This window comes from Pecten maximus, chromosome 7 (assembly GCF_902652985.1).
Source record: "Pecten maximus chromosome 7, xPecMax1.1, whole genome shotgun sequence".
NCBI lineage: Eukaryota > Metazoa > Mollusca > Bivalvia > Pectinida > Pectinidae > Pecten > Pecten maximus.
This window is the reverse complement of record NC_047021.1, coordinates 41,157,505-41,182,471: the sequence shown is the minus strand read 5'-3', so window position 1 is coordinate 41,182,471 and position 24,967 is coordinate 41,157,505. Positions and strand designations below refer to the sequence as shown.

Here is a 24,967-nt window from a genome sequence, read left to right as displayed (position 1 = left end):
AATCGCATGGGCGCAAGTTTTCAAAATCAACTTAAGCCCTATCCAAACATAGTTTTGCAGCATCTAGTTTTTTTTTTAAATGACAGATGTATAGGGTCTTAAAAATAAGTTTTCATTTCGTAATCTTATATATTTTATACCTTATAAAACAAATAATCTTTTTTGAGGATAAAACCATTTTGTTACGCTGGTTTCAATTCATGAGGTAAGTTGCTGTTCATATTAAGACGTCACAATCAATTTCTGACTGGCGCAGCCAATGAAAAGCGTCCAGCATATATTACTAGTGACGTGTGCAAAAATATTACATGAGCAAATTCATTGTATAACGGAATGGTTATGTAATAAAATAAATGCTTAAAAGGAAAACCCCCCTCCCCAAAATCACAACCAAATAATCACTTTTTGAAATCTTTGCCAGGGACATGTTTTATTGAAAAAGTTCCTGGAAACACCGATGCTAATTATCAACAACACGACAACAGCAGATGTTCAATGTCGAATACTTTATTCAGGTATAAATATATCACAGCTCATTGCAACAAATGCATAAAAAGTTATAAGTGAACAATAACATAATAGACAATGGTACTTACTACAATTACTTATTACCAGTAAATTAAATCCACAATGAGGACGGAATTGGTAGGGGGGTCCAATTTAACATACCCACAATGAGGACGGAATTGGAATGAAGGACCCCATTTAAAATATCCACAATGAGGACCAAAATGTTACGGGGTCAATTTAACATTTTCAGGAGGCTAGAATCGGTTGAGGGATCCCATTTAACAAACATACACTGTATATTTGTTCACATGATTTAAAGACCCATCACTTTACTACAGTATTTGGTGAAATATTTTGAAACTTTTGTAGGTCAGATTTTTAATAAATAAAAAAATCTTCACTACCAAGAATTTCCCATTTTAGAGGAATTTTGAAAAAAATTCTTTAAGATATTAATATCATTATGCTATAGACACAGTTTTGTAGATCTCATTGGACGGAACTTGATTTTGATTTATATTAAATAAATGGACCGGTTTTAGGTATACAATCACAGGTTATAAACAATTGCAACGTAAATCTGCGAAAAATATTGTTGAAATATTTTTATTTTAGATAATTAATAATATCCACTCAAAGACGTGAAGAAACATAGGATTTATAAGATAACCCAGTGCTCTGTTTTTTTTAAAACTACATGTATTTCCCTACATTTATTTGTTAAATTTATATAATTCTATTTACATGTACATGTATATACATTATCACAAAATATTCTGATTTTACTTCTTAGCTGCGAGTAAAATCTGGTAACATTCTCCTAACAAATTAAATCTATAACTTATTTGACAGTTAACACAATAACATAGAGGCAAATATAATCATATCCTATCATATAGAGTTATCTCCCTTGACACAATCTGTCATGTGGAGTTATCTCCCTTGTCAGACAAAGTACCTTCTCAGAGTAATGAGTTGATGTTGATAGGATCAAAACTGACAGCGGCTCGTGTCCACAGTATTATAGGCTGCTGAAGACGTGTTTGTGTAAATATTCAGACAAATGTGATCCATTGATTTTCCTAGCTATAACACCTCGGTCCATTTTAACACAAACCTTTGTGGAAGAGATGAATATATTTTACGCTAAGTGCAGTGATCATTATGACATTTAACCGTTTCCTCTGATGAAAAAAAATATTCAAATAAAATATGTGGAATACGATCAATAAACACACAAGGAAAGACATATATATTCCAAGATAAAATTTATAAATAAAATATATAGTTTTTAATCAGCATAACAGAACATCACTAATATTTTACAGTGATTGTTTGTTCAGCATTAACACAAGTTTATCATGATGCCAGGTTTTATTTCACAACATAAGTTATTTAACATCATGTAGATGTCTGCAATATATATCATAACGTGTGTTCATTATATAAACATTAACATCAATCAATCATCGGATCAGCACTGCTAAGATGTCTTGGATATGTTAATTTTAAAAATAGCACATCTATAATTATCTTCAGAATGGGGAATTGAATGTAATTAATCCAATTCAAATGGTGTTCATTATACCTCAAAGTTATATGAATACAGAAAAAAACACAGATTGTTGGTCAAAACTTGACCAGTGTCCACTCCCGAGTCCTGTCGACACAGTTCCCCCATCATAAACATTCCATGTATTGTGGTGACTCCCACTTGAATGCTCAGAGTTGCACAAAGACAAAAACAAAATTGATGATCAGCGATTGCTTGACCGGTGTCCATTTAAGAGTCGAGCTGACATAGGAGGGCCAAGCCACGCTTGACCCAGTGTTCCTTAGTGTTGTCCGTGTTCAGCAGCACGGAGAGGACAAAGTTTGTTGAGTGACCAGTAGTGGACAGTACACCACGTCGGGCACTCGTTTTGTAGACTGGACATTTGTAGCGGTCACCTTCCTTTATTTCATCCTTTTTCTTTGGCTTCAGCCACATCGTCGGTAAAGCTTCGTTTAAAATTTTCGGCAACTGCTCTACGATGACGCTTCTGGAAATAGATTAATCATGTGATGAATTATTCATTTAAATATTTTTGTAAAAAAAAAAAAAAAAAATAATACAAATTTGTTATCAGAACTGATATGTTAAATGGGAAAACAAATGTATCTGTAATAGGAAGATAAATGCGGAAAACTGAAAATTTCCAAATAGAATTTAGGGGGGTAATTATATCTATACATATATTTTAATCATGGATATGTGTAGAGTGTAATGTTGAAAATCTATAAACATATCAAGGGTCTAGAGGAGTGACCTACTTGTTCTTATCCCATCTTGCTCCATCACAGAAGAGTCCATAAATGTAGACCCCATCTTCTGGAGCCTCGTCTAACAAGGTGTAATCCACCGACATGACCTAGGGACGAAAAAAACATGTTTTTAATGACCCATAATGTTAAATGCTGCAGACAACTTATAGAATGTTCAAATAATGACACCTGCGGTATAGAAATGTAAATGATGACACCAATAAATGAAAAGATATTAACCATGCCTAAAAATAAAATGGTCATTCACAATGCAAGTTATGTTTCAAGTATAGAGATTGAGCACAGTAGAATTTCATCAAGATGCAATTAAGTTTTTAATTACTTTAAATTTAAACAATAAAAATATCAATTCAAACATTTGTAAGAGTAAAATATGAAACTTTTGGTATCATATAAAAATAAACAATAGATTTTTCTTGTTTTCAATTGATGATATTTTCTCCGTCAGAGCTGTAACAACTGAATTGAAATCACATTCAGAATTTATTATATATAATTTATGATGACAATCAACGTGGAGTACAATTCGCTTCCTGGAATGGAAGTCTGATTTTCAATATTTTGTAAATCAGTTTTGCTTACCTCCCCTGAAATCAAGCCAAGATTTTTTTTTTTTTTTTTTTTGCGGTCTAAACAATTGGATCGTAGTTGTTCGTTTATGAAATAATGATGGACTCAGTGATTGGGATGGAAGTCTGATTTTCGAAATTTTTTAAATCAGTTATGATATTACCTCCCTTGAAATCAAGTCCAGAGCATTTTTTTCTGGTCCAAATGATTGGATCGGAGTTGTTCGTTTAAGAAATAATGATGGGTTGAGTGATTTTATGTTTCTTTCTGACGAGCCTTAACACAGACTTTCAAGGCTTATATCAACATCTCCTGGTGGTAAGATTTATGCCTAAAAATTCATGAACCAATCCGCGTAAATGCACAAGCCCCAGGTATAAACTTATTTATAAACATAATGCAGATTCTGATTTTCTTCTGTCAATAGTAGCTTATATGTTGATATTAAAATGATAGAGATAAGTACCTCAAAGTCATATGCCAGAATATCTATGGGTAATGTGTATTTCCTGGCAAAGTTCTGCATGGCACCTGTCAAGAAAGCCTGGGTAAAGAAGAATCCAGACACCCAGAATGTCGGCGGCTTGCCCTCGTCGTACCATTTCTATAACACAGATCAAATTATTGTGTAGTCATCAATATCTTTAGATAAAAATTTAAAAAATAACAACAACAAAAAAACAAACAAAAAACAACAAAAAACAACAAAAAAAAAAAAAAAAAACAAAAAACAAAAGCACAACAAAGAAAAAAAAACAATAAAAAAACCAAATGATATTTTACATGAACACTTGCCATATTTTACAATTGTTTTGTGATGCTCGATATTTCACACATTTCTTTCGCGATCTCTGCATTGATTTTTCCATTTGCTTGGGGTCTATCAGTTTGTGACACAATATGCAATTGTCTTTGAACAGTAATCTTTACATACCGAAGATTGATAAAAATATTTAAAATTTATGTACACATCTATGAAACAATGAATCATATATGCATGGAGTTTTTAGCTCATGGGCCAGGATTCAAGACTCGAAAGTAAATTCAAGGCATTTCAAGACTGTCTGCACTGTGTATCAGCTTAAAATTTCCTTCACTTTAGATGGTGATATTATTTACCTGCAAGAATTTGAGTCTCTCGAGGAAATCAATGATGTAACTGCCGAGTGGTTTGAGTGAGGGGTAGGATCGTTTAGCCCACATGGCAGGGAGTTTACCGATAAGAAGACTGGCGGCTAGGGACTCCAACTCTGAGGACATCACTACCAAACCCTTGATAGCCTTCTGTATGTTGATGAGGCTGGAACTGATGATTGACAGCAACCTGCAACGAAAAAAAAACAACTTGTTATAATAGTCTCACAAGGATTATATCGAAAACTCTTGTCAATGAAACTTGTCTAATGTGACCCCTCAACATTCTGACATAAATCTGACTCCTCATTTCACATGACCTCTGAATATGCCAATGCATTGTACCTTGAACTGAAGTAATTCTGAATTATCATTTCATCTAAACCTGTGTATTCTAACTTTTTAAACTGATGACATGATCAAATCCCTTCAATGCTCAAATGAATTCTTTAATTTTTTCTTAAGTTCAGAAGTGTTCAAAAATAAATAAAAAACAACATTAAACAAGTCATGGTTTTCATTAAAAATGCTCCAATCAACATTTTACACTAAAAATATATTTTGATGTAAGGCAAGAGTGTCAAAAATTGTTCAATAACCATTTTACACTAAAAATATATTTTGATCTCGGGCAAGAGTGTCAAAAATTTCAAAACAAAGTCCAGAGATATAAAGGAGTCGGAATCATTGCCTAAAGAACCTGACCATTGTCTAATGACAAAGTTTGACGTTGAGACGTACCTATTGAATCTTTCCATCTCCTGTACCAACACGGTGTTCATACTCTCATTGTATACCACAGGGTATTTCTTTGTTGCCTCCTCTATATCATATAATTTCGGGAGCTGAAAGGCACAAACATAACAAGTTTATTTTAAAATGAAGTATGATAACTTTTATACGAGGGTCAATAATTTGCAACTGCAAATAAACAAGTAATATAGTATATATAGTTTTTAAATTTTTTTAATTTTTGATAATATAATTTATTTAGCAAAGGGAGATAACTCTTAAATACAAAAGAAGGCACCATGAAATAAACATACTTTGTGGCCTCAATTACACTTCTAGGTTTTTGTACACGAATGCAGTACATATGGACATTTCAGATCTGTTACTGAATAATAAACTGCCTTACAAAATGCTGCTATGGCACTGATGTGCATATTTGAAATTTGCAATAAAATATATGTTATAGTGATAAGAATTTGTTTTCAATGTTTGTTTGTGAGGCAGGTCACCGTGTGCTATAGTGATTCTATGGTGATACTTCGCAATTTGCCAGATTTTCTCATAAATAGTGAGGTATATGTCTTTCTAAAATGCCGGTCATTGGGTACTTTTCAGATCACTGTAGGTCCAGTTTTAATGATAACAAAGTAAATCAGTCTTTAAATATTAAAAAGTTTTAAAATATTGTAAAAAAAATCTTTGGTAGAACAGAAAGAAAGAAATTGTGGTCTGAGGTCATGTACTCAACAAAGGGGGATAACTCTTGAACAAGGGGAAATAACTCTTAAATAAAGGATGGTCTGTCCCAGTGTTGATTAACTATGATTCAATCCGAAAATGAAAAATACTAGTATTTTTACCTTGGCAATGATGCCAGCAGCCATATTGTATAGACTAGTATCTGTATCACCACCACCTCCTCCACTGCCACGCCCCTTTGTCAGGAGCACTGAGTCGAACAAGAGAGTCGTGTCCTGAAGCTCTTTGGAAATATCCACATTCTCGTGCATGCCGAATACCTCAGGAGTCTGTTGCTGTGGCAAGTTCTATTGGAGGAAATCCAGATTTTAAGACATTTTACAGAATTTTCATAACATTATTCTTGATAATTGCTAAATTAAAGCTTGGTTTACAGCTTGCAGCCTTTAAATTAAATTGATTTGGGCTTATGATGATTTGTCCATCTTTACTCTGATAACATTACACTTAAAATAACTTTTTTTTTTTTTTTCTTTAAAAAATATTTCGTCCACAGCTGATATCAGATTTACTCACATAACACTAAATCTTTAATGGATAAATCTAAAGAAATTTGATGAAGTTTTCTCTGAAAAATCTGTATTATCTGTCATGGTACATCACAACATTGAAACAAACGGAGATTTATTTACCTTGATGAACTGGATATAGTCGTTGTACGAGCTTTTTGGCGGGGAGAAGTAGGTACCGCTGACGGAGAACTTATACCGCTGTTCATCGATGATGTTAGCGTTGTAGAAGTCGGCCATCGTGGTCAGAAGACAACGTCTGTCCCAGTCGTCTGTGACACGCCCTCCATAATTACATTCACCCGTCATGTACTTAAGCGCATCGTATGGAATGTCCTCATACTCATTAATAAACATCTGCAAAAGAAGATAAGTTTTATTTTAATTGATATTGTGCTATTGTTTTGTATAATGGATGTATTTAGATTCTCCCTTCAACATAATCTATAAATAAACCTCGACATGATTTCGAGCATTCTTCACAGCTTCCATTTTGTCTAAGCGACAATAATTATTGGCAAATCACAGTCCCCCATCAAATGTGAAATTAAATATTGGGAATTATGCCAATTAATGAATTCGTGCAAAAACTTATTCTAGACAATAAATGTTTGACAGACCCACTGTGTTCCATAAGGAACTGTTCCTGAGTTTCTGTTTGGTAGGACCAGTACTCACCTGTAGCTGTCGGACAGATATCCTCATGTCTGACTCGTTAAACCCATACGGGATGTTCCAGCCGAGCGGCCCAAACTTACGTCTCTCCTGGACCAAGGCGTGGAAGAAACACAATCCAAACAGAAGTTTCTCGAATTGCTGCAATCAAAGAAAATGTGTTTTTTTTTTTTTATAAAAATGTAACATATTAAGTTAATTCAGTACACAGGAAGGATTTATTGTTAGCTTTTCCAGTCTTTGAATTTAATATTTAGTCATGATAAAGGGACAATCTTGTAAAATAAAATGTGGTTTGGAAGAGCAAAGAATACTATTTTAACATATCGCATACATGTAATTGTGTCTGACATAAACTTACGCTTGATTTGTCAAAGTAAGAACACATTTCACTCAAAATAAATTATGCTCCGATTCATAGTCTTACAAAGGGCAATAACTCTGTAATTAAGAGGCTGTGGGCTGTGACTTTAGTACAATGCACATCGTCTTAGTATGACCAATGTATACACAAAGTTTCATTATCCTAGTTTAAATGCAAGCAAAATTATGCTCCAGACATGAAATTTCAGCAAAGGGCAATAACTCTGTAAACATTCCCTTAGTGTAACTGATTTCAATGATCCTTGCTTAACCTGGGCAAAGCTATGTTCTAAACATGAAGAGGACAGACAGAAAGACGGACAGACAAATCAGCAACTATCTGCTCCCCCAAAACTTTTCATGGAGCATTAAAAAAAATACTCTGCAGGTTAAGTTTGAGGGATTCAACAATTGCCTGACTGAAACTAACCAATTGGCTATTGACAGTTTTCAGAAATTTTAGAAAATTTCATTACAGAAGAATCAAGCATATATGAATTTAATGAAATACAATTATGGTTAACAATATTCAGCGTGAATGAAAAATTATTTTTTTCAATTTTAGTTCAATGACTTTGTATTTGATAGTAGTCTAAAACGGTGTATTCCAAACTTCATCTTTCAAATAAAATTTTCTTGTTCAAATGGACTATTAAAAAAAGGAAATGTTTGTATCAACATTACTCACCAATTCCTTGCCAGGACAGCCGGCAAAGAACTCTGCATCACTGATAGGATCGTTTAGGTAGGACTGGAGTAGATTTTGACGAAGACCAGTTGGAGGCTCGTTAGTCATCTTCACACCGTTTTGTAGCACTGTGACGGGGAACTGAAACGAAACACAAGACCTCAACTTTCTCATACCACAATTAGATATTCCATTACAGGTTATGCAACAAGGTCGAAGTAAACATTCTCCAAGAATGGCTACATCAATTTCAATTTCATATTCTTGGGGTGTATTATTTATCTAATGTGTGGAAACACTGCTTAAGCTTCCATTGTATCACAAGAAATAATTGATTTAAAAATAAAAATTCATGTCAATGATATGGGAAGTTTTAAAAAGATGTCCATACTGCAATGAAACTACATGTGCATATATATTTCATATTAGAATATTTTTTCAGAAATTAAGCTAAAAGCTAAAAGCTAAAATTTCCCAGCATCTCTTATTTCCAGATGGCATTCTGTAAGTGAAGGATCTGCTGAGATGTCCACTATGTCATCAAATTATATATTAAGATTTGTTAGGCTTTTTCAAGCCATGAAAAACTTTTAAATGAAATGTTGACAACATCTTTGCCATAACACTAAAGTCTCTTTTTCATGACTTTTCTTCACAGGGGAGACAACTAGGAAATACAGGCGGTGCTTTCAGTTTCTTTTTTCCTGAAGAAATGATGAGGACAGTATACCTTAGCAGAAGGATAGCTTGTCAACCAGAGCCGGAAATCAGGGTTGATATTTTCCGGGGAAAATTCCTCGCAGATCTTCTCCAGGGCAGACATCCAGGATACAGCTAAATGACAGTTCTGTAGTGCGACCCATGATCCATCCTGCTTGGCGTTCTCAATCATTTTACTGGCAATGGGACCCTGAAATCAGACAATATATTACCTCATTGTTTTATTTCAACAGAGATGGAGCTACGTGTATATGCAGAAGTTCAAATGTCCAAAAGTGCCAAAATTTTTATAAACTATCCAAATTGATAGCAAAGCAATGAAGCTTGAGAGTGGATGCTGAACTTTGCAAAATTCAATAAGTGAAATTGTGGCTTGATGAAGATTAATACTTCATGTTTCTGAGCACTTTGTGGGGGGCATGAAATGACAGCAGATATTTTTAATATAACAAATACAGGTATTCATAAAGAATAAATATTTTGGGTAAAAATCATGTTTATCTACAAAGGAGTTTTAAAAAAAGTCTGAATTGCTCCACCTAAATATTAAAACTGCAGAAAGGCCCTTCTTGCATTTGGATCTTCAGAATTAAAAAATATATCTTGCTTGTAAGACAAATAGAGATCTCAAAGCTCAACATTAATCTCACCTGTCCTTGACCGAGAGATATGGAGTTGAATTTATTTCCACCAAAGCCCTTGTCCTCCGCAAACTTCAGGAGGGCCATGATGGGATCGGCTCCGGGGGACAGGACAAAGATCAGCGGAGAACAGCAGTTCGAGTCGGCGTAACTTTTGGCGAGGTCGAACGGAGGAGGTTCAACAAATTTCTTACCCAGCTTTTCCCGGACAAAGTTTGTAATAGCCGGATTTACCTACAGACAATATAAAATGTTTATGTTTAAATTTGCATTTTAATTTTCTTCAGTTGGTTACATTATTAAAATGTGAAAAATAAAAATGTAATTTTTTTTTTTAAATTCACTTGATTTTTTTTACAAATAATGGTAATGAAATACAGGATTAAAAGGCGATAGATGAAAATGTTTTTAAAAATTTCCAAACGTACGATTGTTTACAAAATGGTTAAACAGATTCAAATTAGCAGATATGTGTCTATATTGTTCAGAGCATTGGTGTTATATATATCAACACATTTATTGCCAAAAAAAATTTCTAAAATAAAAGTTAGCTAGAGAGTAGACATTAGTTTTACTATATAAAGTTATCCATTACAGATAATCAGGGAGATTTAAAACCAGAAGACATCACACAATACTTCAACAGATATCTACGATTTTATCCACATACCTTATCCGCTCGAATAACTCGGAGAATCATCATTTTCTGGAATTCATTGGATTCTTTATCCCAGGGTTCCGGTAAAACTTCATTGTGAGGTTCACGTGAGTTGTAATATTTTTTCCAAGCATCCAGGTTCTTTATAAAGTGAGTTCTGCAGATAAGAAATGGAGTTATTGAATATTTCAATTAAATAATGTTCTCACATATATAGACTCACACACCCTCATCAATGAAAGCACTGTGAGGAAAATTTGACCCATGTACCAGGTATTCACTTATCTCTCATCAATAAAATAAATAAATAAATAAATAGATAAAAAAAAAATTAATTAAATAAATTAAATAAATCTGACCAGGAGTCTAGGAGATATCATATTTACCAGCTTTTTGAAAGTGGTCAAGTGTGGCCTTGACCTCAGATGACCAACAAACTGTAATCAAATGTTGAAATTGAAGGTGTGATGTTATGTTGTAATTACGAGCTAAATGTTGCATACAAAAGCTTTTAATTTTAAAGTTGTCAAGCGTGACCTTTGACCTTTAATCTTGACCAATGACCACCAAAATCTAATCAGGTTTAGAACAAGAAAGGTGTGATGGTGTACTATGACATATGAACTAAATCTAACCAGGGGTTAATTTCAAAAGCGGTTGAATGCGACCTTTGACCTTCAACTTTGACTGATGACCACCAAAATCTAATGTGATATAGGGTTTCAGGAGAAAGGGGTTCATGTCATATTATTTGCACTTTTGAAACTTTTTTTTAAATTTTGCAACCCTATCAAAATGGCCAAAATTAAAAATCATGCAGTATTTTCTATATATTATTACAAAATGATCACTGTCTACACTGACAGACCCATCATGGTGTTCATTGGTCGCTGGTTGAGCGATCATGAATTGTCAGTGCATTTGAACTGGACATTCATGAACTATACCCATTTCCTAAACCTTTGTTCGTATTTGTTTAACATCCTTTTAACAGCCAGGGTCATTTAAGGATGTGCCAGGTTTGGAGGTGGAGGAAAGCCGGAGTACCCGGAGAAAAACCACTGGTCTACGGTCAGTACCTGGCACCTGCCCCATGTAGGTTTCGAACTCACAACCCAGAGGTGGAGGGCTAGTGTTAAAGTGTCGGAACACCTTAACCACTCGGTTACCGCGGCCCCTTCCTATACCCCATACCTATCCACAATCAACACGCACCTTAACTTCTTGAAGTGTTTGAGGTCGGACAGACGACACAATTCATCCCAACTCTTGTCTAAGAGCCAGGTGGGTGCGGGATTGGCCATTGTGTTATCCAGACCTACGCCACCGGTCAAGAAAAACATGAGTTCTTCTGTGTCCATGTCATCCTTAGCTCTGTCAATGGAAATTTCAAATATTAGTTAATTATTTTGTAATATATTGTACATTACATTAATAAATCTATGTTATCAATGATGATTTAGATGGTAAATGTTTTACTGAACCAGAGCTTTTTAAATTATGTATTCAATATCCAAATTTTTAACTAAATAAAATATGTTTAAAACAAATCTTATCTTGATTTATATGATACATGTATAAATGCTAATTTTGATAAAAGAACAATTACAGGTGTATATCAATAAAGTTGTCAAGGTATTATCAAAAGAATAGACATATTAACTTATTAATTCTTACATCAGATAATTTAGACATCAAATATATATATCTAGCAAGATAACTATAAATTCAGGTATGGTAAAATATTCCTTAAATTTTCAAAGTCAAATCGTAAATGAATAAAATGATTAGTAATAGCTACCAACAGCTTAATGAAATGAATGTACATACAATTAAGCTATATTACAACAATGCTGGCTTTGACCTTTGCCCTTTAACTAATGAGGTTTTGATTAGTAGATGGAATAGGCAAGAATGAATTAATGACATACAAGTAAGAAAACAAAATCAAATTGCATTTCAATCTATTTTCATACGAACTAATATTGATAGTTTTTTCTTTGCATATTCATGATTGCTAAGTACAATAGGTGAAGTTAACTTTGACCTTTAACCTGAAATGCAAATCCCTCATATCCCCTTTGTCATATAGAATCTGAAGCCTGTATACTGTACAGTGAAAAGGCCCAAAATTATTTGCAAAGCAAATATGACCCCAAAACTAGTTTTACGAAGGGAGACAAATATTGACATAATATGGGTCTTAAAAGAAATAATTATAAAATCAAGTCAAGCATAGTGATTAAATTATACATATAACAAGCATACCGGGAATTGCTTAAGCAATACATGTCCCCTACCCGCCCCCACTTTAAATAGTAACAGCGATCTTAACTTTGACCCATAAACCCTGAAACTGAACCTTGTCCGAGATATTACAGTCCTTTTTTGTTGTGTGAAATTTGATCAAAATCTCTCGAGGAATGAAGCTGCTAGAGCGCTGACAATCTTTAGCATTACTTACATACACACAAGACATATACGGAGAGAAAACCTATAGCCCTACCCCCAGTTTCAGCCGGTACTGGACTAAGAATACTAAGAACTGCGGAGATTTTCATTTGAAAGTTTGTTGTTAAACCCTACCAGCTTGTTTGCTCATATTTAAAAAAAAAAAAAAAAAAAATCAATTTTAAGATTATATGAAAACTATATTTAGAAATAACCAAACAAATATATTACAAATACCAAAATATTAAATTGGCTTTAACAATAACCATTGTAAGAAATCACGTCAAACAAAATGTTGCCAAAATACCTTTAGAAAAAAAATTAAAATAGAAGAAAATTACAGTTTAATTGACTAAATCCAAGACAGAATCATTTAAAGAAGAAAAAAAGTAAATAAAACAAATAAATAAATAAATAAGATTTGTATTAAAAAATTACAAGATGAACGTTTTCTTTATGATTTGCTTTCTTTCTTACTTTCTTATAATTAAATAGTCAAAAAGGTCTTTTGGCAACACTCAATAAAAAACACACAAAAACCAGAACGAAAGAGTTAATGAATTGAAATATTAACAAAATGTAAATAAAACACAGCAAAAGTAATCACATCAAAGCCATTCCAACATTTCACTCAATCTCATACTTACAACAACATGTTTGAACAGAGAATGAAAGAAAAGAGCAGTTTGTCTTTCTCAAAGAGGGATCGACAAACATTACAGTAGAGACTGTATGTAAAGTAGTCAGAAAGGTATCGCAAACGACGCTCCAGAATCTTGGATTTGTTGCTGAAAAACAGGCAGAATAAACATATATAGCTAGCTATATACAAGCTCGTGGTGACAGACAAGATTTATCCCCCTTGTCTGAAGTCTTCGCAGGCATATGGGTGGAGACTCCTTAATATATATGACAACACAGGAGAAATACCAGAGACAAAAGCATGCATGTCTCTGACTAATTATACAGCACTTAAAAATATGTCTTCAGAGGGATGTGTTTGAAAATAATAAAATGTCGCACCCCATAGACATATTTGTAAATACTGTAATTGTACGTAATTTTGAACCCAATCTGAAATTTGATACCAGTCAATACTAATTTCAAATAAAATTAAATAAATAATAAAAAAAAAATATATAAAATTTTGGAAAAGACATTTCAACGATGTTTTATATTGGTAAGGATTCACATCAATAAGCAGCGTAGGGTTCAAAATTCTTGTACAAAAAGCACTAAATTTTTTAGTAGTATACAGGGGGCAAAGTGAGTATAGATGTGTATAGGTGAGTATACAGGGGCATAGCAAGTATCGAGGGGTATAGGTGAGTATAGAGGAAAGTGAGTATATAACACAAATTTATGATAGTGAGTATGCATAACAGTACGGTACTCGTGTTTGAGAGTGAAAACACGAGTGTAGCGAGTATGCAGTAAGAGCGTTGAGTTCTTGGTTACGAGTACGGACAGTCTCTACAGACTATACAAGACTAGACGATACTATATCTATACTCCACATTGTCATGTGAATACTCACAACTGTAGATTTGCACAAAGTAGGAACGCAAACACGAGCTTGTGCATTGCAAATATTGAGCGCGTTATATTGTCGTATAATTGAAACTGGAAGTGATCCTTCAAATAACGTAGGCGACGTTCCAGTATCTTGGACTTATTACTGAAACAAGGTATGATGACAGTTGCATTAAAATTGTGGGTGTAAAATTTTAATTCAAAAATACAAGAGTGAATTTGTCTACTTGAAATGAACTTTTAAAGATTTTTTTTTTTTTTTTTTTTACAATTTTAAGCATGTTTTATTGTACATATTTGAGATTTAGATCAATCTGACCAAAAATTGTACTCAGGTTGTCTGAGGGGCCATTTAATGTGTTGTTTGATTGACATGCATGACCAATGAAAATTGTATGGTTCTGACTTTTCTGTTGACATAACCTGCAGCTATATATTATATAGAGTTTCTACAAATATTCAAACAAGTATGGTATTTAAGGTTGAGGTGTTCTACACGCTATAGGAACAATGGTCATTAGTGAATGTGACATTTTGAAAGGAAATTAAGAAAGACCGTGTTTTAAAAACTGGATGAAAAACAAATGAAATTTGTCGGGTAATATTTTTGGTGATCAAACACAGCGGGGAAGTATGTGTGCACTTCTAAAAACCAACCAAAATATTAGTGTTATTCATGGGTTGTCATGATTAAAAAAAACAACGAAAATTCAAAATAAAATCTAAAAATAGCACATTATCATATGCTTCCAAGCTGTGAAGTTTTAATAGCATATTTGGGTAGAAACAAACATTTCATAGCAAAAACTGTTCAAGGTTTAAATTCAATACACAAATGTCAATCATCTTGTGAGCTCTAATTGAAACTTTAAAATCTACAAAATTCAAATACAATATCAGTCATATATACAAATCCATTTCTCTTAAATCATTATTATCTTTTAATCAATACGTGTTCATAAAAATCAAATCTACATCAAAACATTGATTAATCAATTATTTATACATTACAAGAAACATCATAGTTTGAATTTCGTTCAGAATTTACAAAAGGAGGCTGCATAGCTGGATATTTCCACTGGTCTAAATTTTGAGGCATTTTACTCAAATAAGGAAACTACCACGTAAATTCTGATGAATTGAACATTTTTCGACGTGGTTATTTGACTGGAACTCTAAACAGTGGGTATTGTTGTCAGTGTAACTTTTTTACCTTATACTCTGAACGTTCAGTGTAAAAAGTAGACAAACATACAGTTATTGACCCAACATAACAACTTTTGTCAATAAAATTTGATGAAATGAGATCCAGTTTTTATACTATATATGGGTCAGCATTAATGTTCCATTCCCAAATATATGTATGCATTTTAATTATGTTCCATTCTTAAATACATAAATGTATACATATATATGTTTATTTTCCTGAATAATCAAATTTCCAAAATATTTAAATCTGGTATTTTAACTACTTGCCGAAAGAATATACAAAAATCCATTCCCCTCTCATCCCCTTAATTTAACACTTTTGTTGCCCGAAAATTTCTCATTTTTGCTTCAGATTGTAATTTTGTAAAATGGTCAGGAAAAACACGGACCATATATATAAAGTTATAAAATGGAATCAGTGTTTTGTTACACTAGTCACAATACATCTTTGTTTATTCAATCTCACATACTAAATATTACGGAAAGGTGTGAGATAGGCTTTAGATTCAATTGTTACAATTGATACAGTATAGAACAGTAGTTATAAAAGATACATTGTCATTTATATCAATATTTTTACGTTTCTCCTCACATGAGTCAAATTTTCCTAATTATGTATACATTCCCTTCAAAAATATAGCTTCAATGAAAATAACCAGCTAGGCAGTATAAATGCTATCAGAGACATTTATGATTAAATACTTAGATTTATCCAATCTTTATAATATATTATCTATCAGATATGTTCAAACTTAAAAAAAAAATGTGTACCTGTCGTGAATGGAAGCCACGTAGAGGTTGACAAACCAGGTGAGAGAATACTGGTACATCGGATCAATGTTGGGCAGATCGGCGATGGAGAAAAACAAAATGGAGGAGTGTTTCGCAATTGGTCTGTAGCCCATACGAGATGAGTCGATTTTCTGTTCCGTCTCCTCCGCAATCTATAGTTTGGAAAGAAAACTTAATTATAGAGTTTGCTTTGGGGTCATATGCCAGCAACACATATATCTTCGACATTTTAAAAGATAGGTTGAAAATATTTGGCTGGTGTGAAGAAAATTTCATACAGGCCAGCTTAGAGAGTATCCACTATATTGTAAACGTGGTTATTTTCGCGGAGGGTTAGTTCGCGATTTCGATACGTAAACTATACACGTTGGGGTAATTTTCGCGATCGATCCACAATCGTTTGTAGTTCGAGATTATGCAAATTGATATCAAAATAATACGTGTGGGGGAAATTTTAGCAATAAAAAGGTGTAATTAGTGTAAATTTCCACTCGCGTAAATTTCCACGTTTACAGTATTAGCAGGACAAAAGCATGCATACCTTCTGTTTCTTGGAAATCTCGTCGGAAAGGATCTTTGAGTGATCCAGAACCTTAATGGCCGATTCATCCTCCAGGATATTGCCCTCGGAGGCAGACAGAGTGTGCAGGATCTTATCCTCAATCTCTTTAAGCGCCTTTTTGTTGGCGGCACTCTGTACAATAAGGGCTTGTCTCTCTTCCTCCAGCTCAGGTCTATAATAATGTAAAAGTGCAGAGTTTGAGGTCATATTTCTAGCTCATGCTAGCGGAAATTTCCCTTTAGCTTAGTGGTATGCTGTATGCTCAGAGTGCAAGAGGTCACTAGTTCGAGGCCCAGCAAGGGCAGATAATTTTCATTACTCCATCCTATTAAAGATTTGATGTCATAATCACAAATGAAAGCTATTGGACATTGAGAAGCTTTCTTGGATTTTTTTTGTTGAAAACCTTATTCGTATGAATAAAAAAGACATTTATGAGTTTTGGTCTATGAACTGTGGGCAGATGACATACAAACCTTTCCTTGGCGACAACAATTCCTAGTAACTGGTCCTCCAAACCCTCGGGTGTGATCATGAAGTTAAGAAGAGACACTTTGACAGCGACCTCAGGCAGGTAGTGAGGGTTTCTTAGCTTGGTTGTGATGTAGAAACGGAAGTCTTTGCTGTACTCAATAACATTCTCTCCCAGTCGGATCATTTCGACACCACCTACGCAAGAAAAATGGTAAAAAGTGATTTATCAAAAGGAAAATTGAACTGTCAGCATTTCATTATATCTATTCATAGTTTTATTTTCTTAGTAGTATGTTTTTTGCTGGTTTATTAATTCTTTTTTATTAAATGATAGTCCGGAAAATTAATTGTATAAGTACATTATTGATCATGTTATTTAAGCATTGATGTCATTTTTTTTTTTCTTATTTCGATATTCAAGGATAGTTTGAAGAAATAAAAGAGGAATATTTTTCACAATAAATTATTTTCAATGTGGAAACGAGAGCCACACCTATTTATAATCTCAAAATTTTCTTTGTTTCAACATGTAAAAGTAAAAAAAAACAACAATGACTGAATATAGAACTGATTTTGGACAAATTTTCTGACAGTAGTGAAAATATTAGATACAATTTTGTATATGCTTAAAAGGTCCTTGTCAAGTAACATTATAAACAGACCTTGTTTGTAGGTTTGTTTCAGTAGAAGAGGCTCCAAAGAAGGATCCAGCTCTTCTGTGACATTTTCCAGTAGGAGAGGGTTTCCAAATTGGATACAGTTTTCCAAATTCCTCATATAGTCCAAGTCGGTGAATTTGATCACCGCCAGTTTATGGTCTTTTTCCATGTTCTTTACCCATTTGTTAGCTTGACCCTGGGGGTCAATCATCAGAGGCCTGCAAAGGGGAGATAACTCATTACGACTTCTATCCAAGGGAGACAACTCAATTATAAAAAAATCAACTTTATATTTATAATCCAAACAGAAATAAAACTTACAGAAATACAATTTAGAGAAGTTAATGTAATTTTTATAGACTTATGCAACAAGATTTTAAAGGAATATTTATCTATTTTTGTGTCCGGTCATTTCTCAGATTGCATGGTCAATATTTGCAGATCAATTTTACATCCTGAAGACATTTTACAAATAAAGATCGTGGGGGTGAATATTTTGCCAGTTGAAAACCTGAGTGAGAAAGAATTTAACAAAAGGAACTTATTTGGGCATGTTTAAAGTTTGATTTATAAAGAAATAACAACAAGACTAACCATCTTCTGGCATTAGCAACTATGACACCATTGTCAATGGAGAAACTATCTCGTGGTAGTCCGGCAATATTCCATGCCTGGATTTTAATTGGCTCTCCAAGAGTTTTGCTCAGAGAAAATTCTTGTGAGCATGGAATTTGTCGTTCCTGTATAAAAGAAATCACACATCACAGAAATTCATGAATCAATAATCTTAAATATTAAATAGAATTATCACTGAAAAAAATAATAGGTTCATGTGCTGAAAAACAAACAACTTTAATGCAACAATTTGCTTGTACTGGCACAAGACTTACCTGTGTAAGAGGGAAATGATAATGAGTACCTGTCTAATGATGATAGGTATTACCTGATAAATAAGCAGTGATTACTTGTATATTCTGTGGCAGTCAATACTGTAAACGTGTTTATTTTCGCGGGGGGGGCGGGGGTTAATTTCGCCATTTTCGAGATCGATCCACTTTCGCTTGTAGTTCAAGATTATTGCAAACAAAAGGAGTCCGGGTAATTATCGTAAATTTTCCCTTCGCGTAAATTTCAATGTTTACAGTATAAGTTTGTTATACTTACAGTGCAAATCTTCACCCAGTCCATGGTACAGCTATCTCGGAATGCCAGGGTGAATGGCCCAAGGTAGGCAATGACTCCCGCTGATATTAACACATCTCCCACTAAATTGTCATAAATGTTCTGGAGGTTGGCTGCAGCCTGCGTCCACCTATCCTTCTCGCCACCAAGACCTCCGATAAGTTTTTCAGCTCGAACCAATTTCTTTCCACACAGGTCGACCTGATCTTCCAGCTGTTGCTTCTTTGCTGTCATTTCCTCAAAGGTCGACTTCAAATCGGCAAGACGTTTCTCTACGGCTGCTAACTCAGCTCGTTTGGCATTTAGAGCAGACATTGTAGTTTTGAGATCTGCCTCAGCTAGCGCCAGACTTTCCTTTTTAGGGCCCACAACTTTAGCGACACGGTCGTAGATTTCCATGGCCATTATCCACTTACACAGTCCTTCAGCAGCTGACGAGGCGTTGGCTACTTTAGCAGGATCAAATTCAGGATTGGGAATGTACTCTTTCCTGATTTTCGTCATCACATGGACCTGTTAGAAAATAAATGTTTTATTGAATCAATGTAATGCTAAAGTTTCAAGATTCTTACTGATTTTTCAAACAAAAATTCAAGCACTTTTCCAGCACGTTATCTCAATTTTCCAGGTGCAGTTTTTGTCCAAATTTATGGGGAATTAAATCTTTCACATGATAAAAATACCAGATTATGTCATGTAAGTGAAGTTTTCAAAAGACTACGCCTGTAACAAATAACCAAATATCGCAATTTGGTTATTATTGACAATTAAAGTACATAACGCTGGTAAAAATCTTTTTATAATTTTGTTGTGATGAATTATTCAATTATTGTAAGAATTTGGAAAAAACATGTTTATAGCAAGTACGAATTCCATCACTTTTCAAGCACCCATGAGCAAATTCCATCACTTTTCCAGCACTGACCCCAAATTCCATCACTTTTCATCAGATGTACGAACCATGTAAAACTTAAAATTACCAAAAAAAAAAACCCTAGAAAATGCCTGGAACACATAAATGCCCCCACTACCACACCTGTCACCCTGAACACAGTTTGGTGAGGATCGCATCAGCAGTTCCTGAGATTAGCTGCAATCGGGATGGGATGGAATGCCCCCCCCCCCCCCCCAAGAATACGTCAGACACAGAAGAAGAGAGACATACCGGTATGTTATCCTTATCATATTCTTTGAGCATGTTCAAGAAACTCATGTCTCCGAGAAGTTTCTTGGAAGGTCCCCAGTAGTCTAGAACCTTCTGTCCAGGTTTGTCAGGGTCGTTGATCTTGTCTGGTTTGATATCTTTCATCACACATACTGCTGACATGACAAGTTTGACTCCAGCCGGTGGACTTTTCATTGACTTCACAATGGTGATATCTGCAGGCTGTTGCGTGTGAGAGAATAAATACATTAAATTCTGCAAGCTCAGTTTATACATTGATGAATTTACATATCATACAATAATATGCAATCAAAAAAACCAAAATCTGCAATAAGCAGAATCATAATTGAAATGTTTTAAATACTAAAATCTTTCAATATGATATTGCATTTTGTATGTTTGACTCAAAGTTCAAACCTAAACTTCTGAATGTAAAACACTCCAATTTATTCAAAATCAGATATTTGTACAAGAATATTTTTTCATTACTCTAATGACAACAGAATTATTCGATAAAGAAAGAGATGCGAGTTTCTCAATTGTTTCTTAACTTAAAATTTTCCATAGGGAAGTATTTCATGCATTGGTTTAAGGAAAAATCTTAGTCAAGGAACTTTCCTTAAATTCTGCAATGCTTTCCTATGGGAAATTTTAACTTAAGGAATTTCCTTATACATATCCCTGTACAGGTATAAGGTTATTTATGAAACTGGGCCAGTTAATATTTCTTTGGTAAATAAATTTACCTTTAGGGTGTTAAGAGCGGCTAAAGCCGCCTCGAGTGCTGGAATAGCTTCAGCGAGGTCTGCCTCACATTCATCTTTGAGCGCTTGTGCACTGGCTGCTTGTTCGTTAGCGACGGCCTCATCAGCCTTGACGATTTTACTGGTCGCCTCAACCTCCACGGATTCTTTCTCGATAACTATCATCATTTTTGAGTTCTCTGCCTGGCTTGTCACCAGTTTTGGCTGTAGCTCCTCCAATTCTTTCTGCATTTCTGCCACCTGGTGATGAATGAGGGGAGATAATAATCGTAAGATTACCTAATAATTCTATACGATATTTTACATTTACACCAAATAGAGATACAGGGCTAGAAAATGGTGCTAATTACTTTCCTTGTTTACAAAATTTGTACATCATTAAAATCCAACAAATATAATCCAACAAGTTTGTATTGGGATGTAAGCATGTCTTCTAGTAACTTTGTCAGTTATTTTTATCATAAATTTCAATACCATGCATGTCAGTACCATTTTCAGATTATCTAAACCTCCCTTATTTCTTTTCATTCCATGACTAAAATTCACCAATCAAATATGAAACAAGAGGTCTATGGGGCCTGCATCATTCACCTAAATATTTCATTTCACTCTGTAGGTTAAATTATGAATTTTTTTTAACCATTATGGGATCCGCTTCTTAGTACCATGCACTGCAGTCAACACTTCCCATTAAGTAACATTTAGCTTTTAGCTGGTTCCAAAGAACACTCAACGTTAATAATTGACTTCCTTTATTGGGCCCCAATTGTCTTGGGGAAATAGACTTTTAAGTCAACAGCCCAATATTGTGCATTGCCCTTTTCAAAAGTCTGATTTCTTCCAAGTTAAAAATGTTATACAAACAATACTAATTGTTCCTCATTTCCTCTAGACTGCAAACAATAGTTATGGCTCCTTACCTGTGTAGCGGCAAAAGCTAGCTTTTCCAAACCAACGACGTATCTTCTTTTGGCTTTCATAGTTTCGTCCTGTTTACTCTTCAGCAGATTTTTGAAGGAGTTGATCAGCTCTAGGTAAGATGTAGGAGTCACATAATTATGACGGCCAAGTTCATGCAGGAATTTGTCGGACAGTTTGGTCGTACTCTGATGGAAATACTTGACAATATGGACAGTTTCCACCTTTTCGTGATCTTCCAGCTCAACTTGTTCCAAAAATTTGTTTGCGACTCTTTCCAAGGCATCTTCAGGCCAGGGCTAGTGAGAAAGTCAATGTTTTAAAATAAGACATTTAATATTGCTCCAATCTAGCTCATCAAATAAAGTGTTTTAAAACACATGGTAATATAACATATCAATTCACACTATTTATTATGAACTTATTATGCACTATTTTCCAGTGCCACCTGGCTAATGCTTTCTCAATATATAACAATGTTTTCCACTACCATACTTATCCTCTAATAAGCCCCTCCCTAAGTGTAAAATTTTAGTACCATATTAATCCTCAAATAAGCCCCCTCCCTTAATAGTGTAAAAGTTAAGTACCATATTTGTCCTCAAATAAACCCCCTCCCTTAATAGTGTAAAAGTTAAATACCATATTTATCCTTAAATAAGCCCCTCTCCTATTATAAAAGTTAAGCACCATATTCATCCTCAAATAAGCTCCTCCCTTAGTGAAAAATGTAGTACTGCATTTATCCTCAAAGAAGCCCCCTCCTCGAGTAAAAAAGTTTATTACCATATTTATCCTCCTTAGTGCCCAAGTTTAGTACCGTATTTATTCTCCTTAGTGCAAATGTTTGGTACCATATTTATCTTCAAATAAGCCCCAGCCCTTTGCTTAAAATGTAAAAGTTTAGTGTCAAAGGTTGGGGAAGGCTTACTTGTGATCCACTTTTAGCTTACTGTTTTAAAATTGATCATTCTGCAAAAATGAAAAAGGGGGCTTACTTGTGGGCATGTGCCATCGCTATTATATTTACCTGGAACCAGTCGATGGTACAACAGTTGATGAGGGCTGGGAACTGTCTAAGACGATTACGGAAGGCGTCTCCGATGGGACTGAAGGCAATGATAATATGAAGGTTCTCTCGACAACGGTTCACGAAGAATGCAAACAGCGAAAGAGGACTGAAGTCGGCGTTCTTGTCCCCAGCTTGGGCGACTGGTCGCACGGCCTGTATAACAGGAAGGAATTCAATCAAATGGAAAAAAATAAATGAAAATATTTCTTCATACAGTGTCATTGAGTGCACAGATTGGATTAGACAGGTTTCAATGGACATTTATTAAGACGGAAGCAAGTCTATAGTAAAAATGTTATTAATTTCTTCACATTATTTCTTTGTAATATTTTTAAGTACAGAAAATCATTGATAAAACATTTAACAGAACATTTGAATAATTTCTAATTTCAAATTATTTAAAATATAATTGTGTAGCTGTTTTTGTGTTTTTTGTTTGTTTTTGTTTTTGTTTTAAATATGCAGTCAAATAAGGTTTCATAAATGTCTAAAGTAAAACATATTTATTGCAAATGACTCTAAAATCAAACTGTATACTATATGTATATCAAAAGTTATAGCATTAAATGGATTATAGCAATAGCATTTGTATTAAATCTTATGCTTAAAAATGAAAATAAAACGGGATATTCAGCGCTCCCACTGCTAAACATCTACAGATTTCTGACAGGGATATTATTTTGGAGAAATCAAATTCAGACCCAGAGCTAGCCTCATGATTTCATTGTCCCCAACTGCATACCTCCATTATTTCAGCCTTCTCATCCGTAGCGAAGAGATTGGGAACCTCACCAGTGTTGAGGAGATTGTCAATGTCTTCCAGGAAAGATTCCTCTTTAATCTGCGTGTCGGTGATGAGGAATACTGTGGTGTTACCCTGACAACCAGACGCCTTCAGCACCGACTGGAAAAGCAAACAGGCAGTGATATTCAGTTTATTTCTACAAGAAATTTATACAAACATTTTGAAAAGAATAATGCTATATTAAATCTACAATCCTGAGTAAGTCAGATAATTATATGATTGTTTGTTTGTTTGTTTAGTCTGTGCTGTTATGATTGTGTCCTTTGGCAAGACACTTTACCCTAATTGCTCTGGATGGCATGTGTTGGGCCTCCCGTATTTTGTGTAGTGTGGTAGTCACCAACTACTACAAGGACACTCTGCCTCAAAATGACCCTGGCTGTTCACAGGGCGATAAACCCATCGGTCCGTTTCTCAGCTTCCCGAGAAACAGACATGGGTCGAACCACAAAGAAACATGGTGTCATCCCATACACCCCATCGAATCACAGGCTCAGCAATCCTACGCAGACAACATTTGTAACTTTTAGCAACTGACGTACCTTGATATCTTCTCTCCATTCCACCTTGCCATAACTTTTTGAGATTTCCGGCTGAAACAGGTTGTAGCCGGCCATGGCTGTGGCGAGCTTTGTTAGGGATTGTCGTCCACTTCCACCAACTCCAACCAACATGGCGTTTCCTCCAGGGATTCGTAGGATTCGACAAATACGTGACAGATGCTCGAGGACATATCTAAACAATGACGAAACGGATTACAACTTATTGACATAAGCTGCAATTATACATGGAAAAGGCACACATTTCTTGCAAAATATTGCTGTTTATTTACAATAATTTTATAGTCTTTCATGACACTAAACCATAAATACTTTTAACACATTAAGGCTCAAACAACGAAAAATATATTTCAATCATTAAAGATAACTGTCATTTCCTGTTTCACATAAAAATGGTTTTTGTTTGTTTGGTTTGTTTTTGCTTAACGTCCTATTAACAGCCAGGGTCATTTAAGGACGTGCCAGGTTTTGGAGGTGGAGGAAAGCTGGAGTACCTAGAGAAAAAACACCGGCCTTCGGTCAGTACCTGGCAACTGC

General features: G+C 34.4%; 1 protein-coding gene across 2 annotated transcripts in view; it reads right to left on the bottom strand.

The window, feature by feature from the left end:
* Positions 1 to 487: 487 nt before the first annotated feature.
* Positions 488 to 24,967, bottom strand: part of LOC117330850 (dynein heavy chain 12, axonemal-like) — a 56,645-nt gene continuing 32,165 nt past the window's right edge. Inside the window, exons 38-63 of one of the 2 annotated variants that reach the window (XM_033889377.1) lie at positions 24,413 to 24,605; positions 23,808 to 23,969; positions 23,024 to 23,218; positions 21,996 to 22,292; positions 21,058 to 21,315; positions 20,312 to 20,533; positions 19,129 to 19,659; positions 18,559 to 18,704; positions 17,968 to 18,182; positions 17,308 to 17,500; positions 16,811 to 17,003; positions 16,249 to 16,421; positions 14,273 to 14,413; positions 11,500 to 11,658; positions 10,297 to 10,441; positions 9,636 to 9,860; positions 8,996 to 9,175; positions 8,266 to 8,406; positions 7,218 to 7,355; positions 6,663 to 6,896; positions 6,132 to 6,317; positions 5,281 to 5,384; positions 4,525 to 4,729; positions 3,872 to 4,009; positions 2,824 to 2,921; positions 488 to 2,552 (exon numbers count right to left, since the gene is read on the bottom strand). In XM_033889377.1, the coding sequence (XP_033745268.1) occupies positions 2,294 to 2,552; positions 2,824 to 2,921; positions 3,872 to 4,009; positions 4,525 to 4,729; positions 5,281 to 5,384; positions 6,132 to 6,317; positions 6,663 to 6,896; positions 7,218 to 7,355; positions 8,266 to 8,406; positions 8,996 to 9,175; positions 9,636 to 9,860; positions 10,297 to 10,441; positions 11,500 to 11,658; positions 14,273 to 14,413; positions 16,249 to 16,421; positions 16,811 to 17,003; positions 17,308 to 17,500; positions 17,968 to 18,182; positions 18,559 to 18,704; positions 19,129 to 19,659; positions 20,312 to 20,533; positions 21,058 to 21,315; positions 21,996 to 22,292; positions 23,024 to 23,218; positions 23,808 to 23,969; positions 24,413 to 24,605 (5,131 nt within the window). In that variant the 3' untranslated portion in view covers positions 488 to 2,293. Of the gene's footprint in view, positions 2,553 to 2,823; positions 2,922 to 3,871; positions 4,010 to 4,524; positions 4,730 to 5,280; positions 5,385 to 6,131; positions 6,318 to 6,662; positions 6,897 to 7,217; positions 7,356 to 8,265; positions 8,407 to 8,995; positions 9,176 to 9,635; positions 9,861 to 10,296; positions 10,442 to 11,499; positions 11,659 to 13,382; positions 13,524 to 14,272; positions 14,414 to 16,248; positions 16,422 to 16,810; positions 17,004 to 17,307; positions 17,501 to 17,967; positions 18,183 to 18,558; positions 18,705 to 19,128; positions 19,660 to 20,311; positions 20,534 to 21,057; positions 21,316 to 21,995; positions 22,293 to 23,023; positions 23,219 to 23,807; positions 23,970 to 24,412; positions 24,606 to 24,967 lie in introns of both variants that reach the window. The other variant, XM_033889379.1, reaches the window with a different exon arrangement.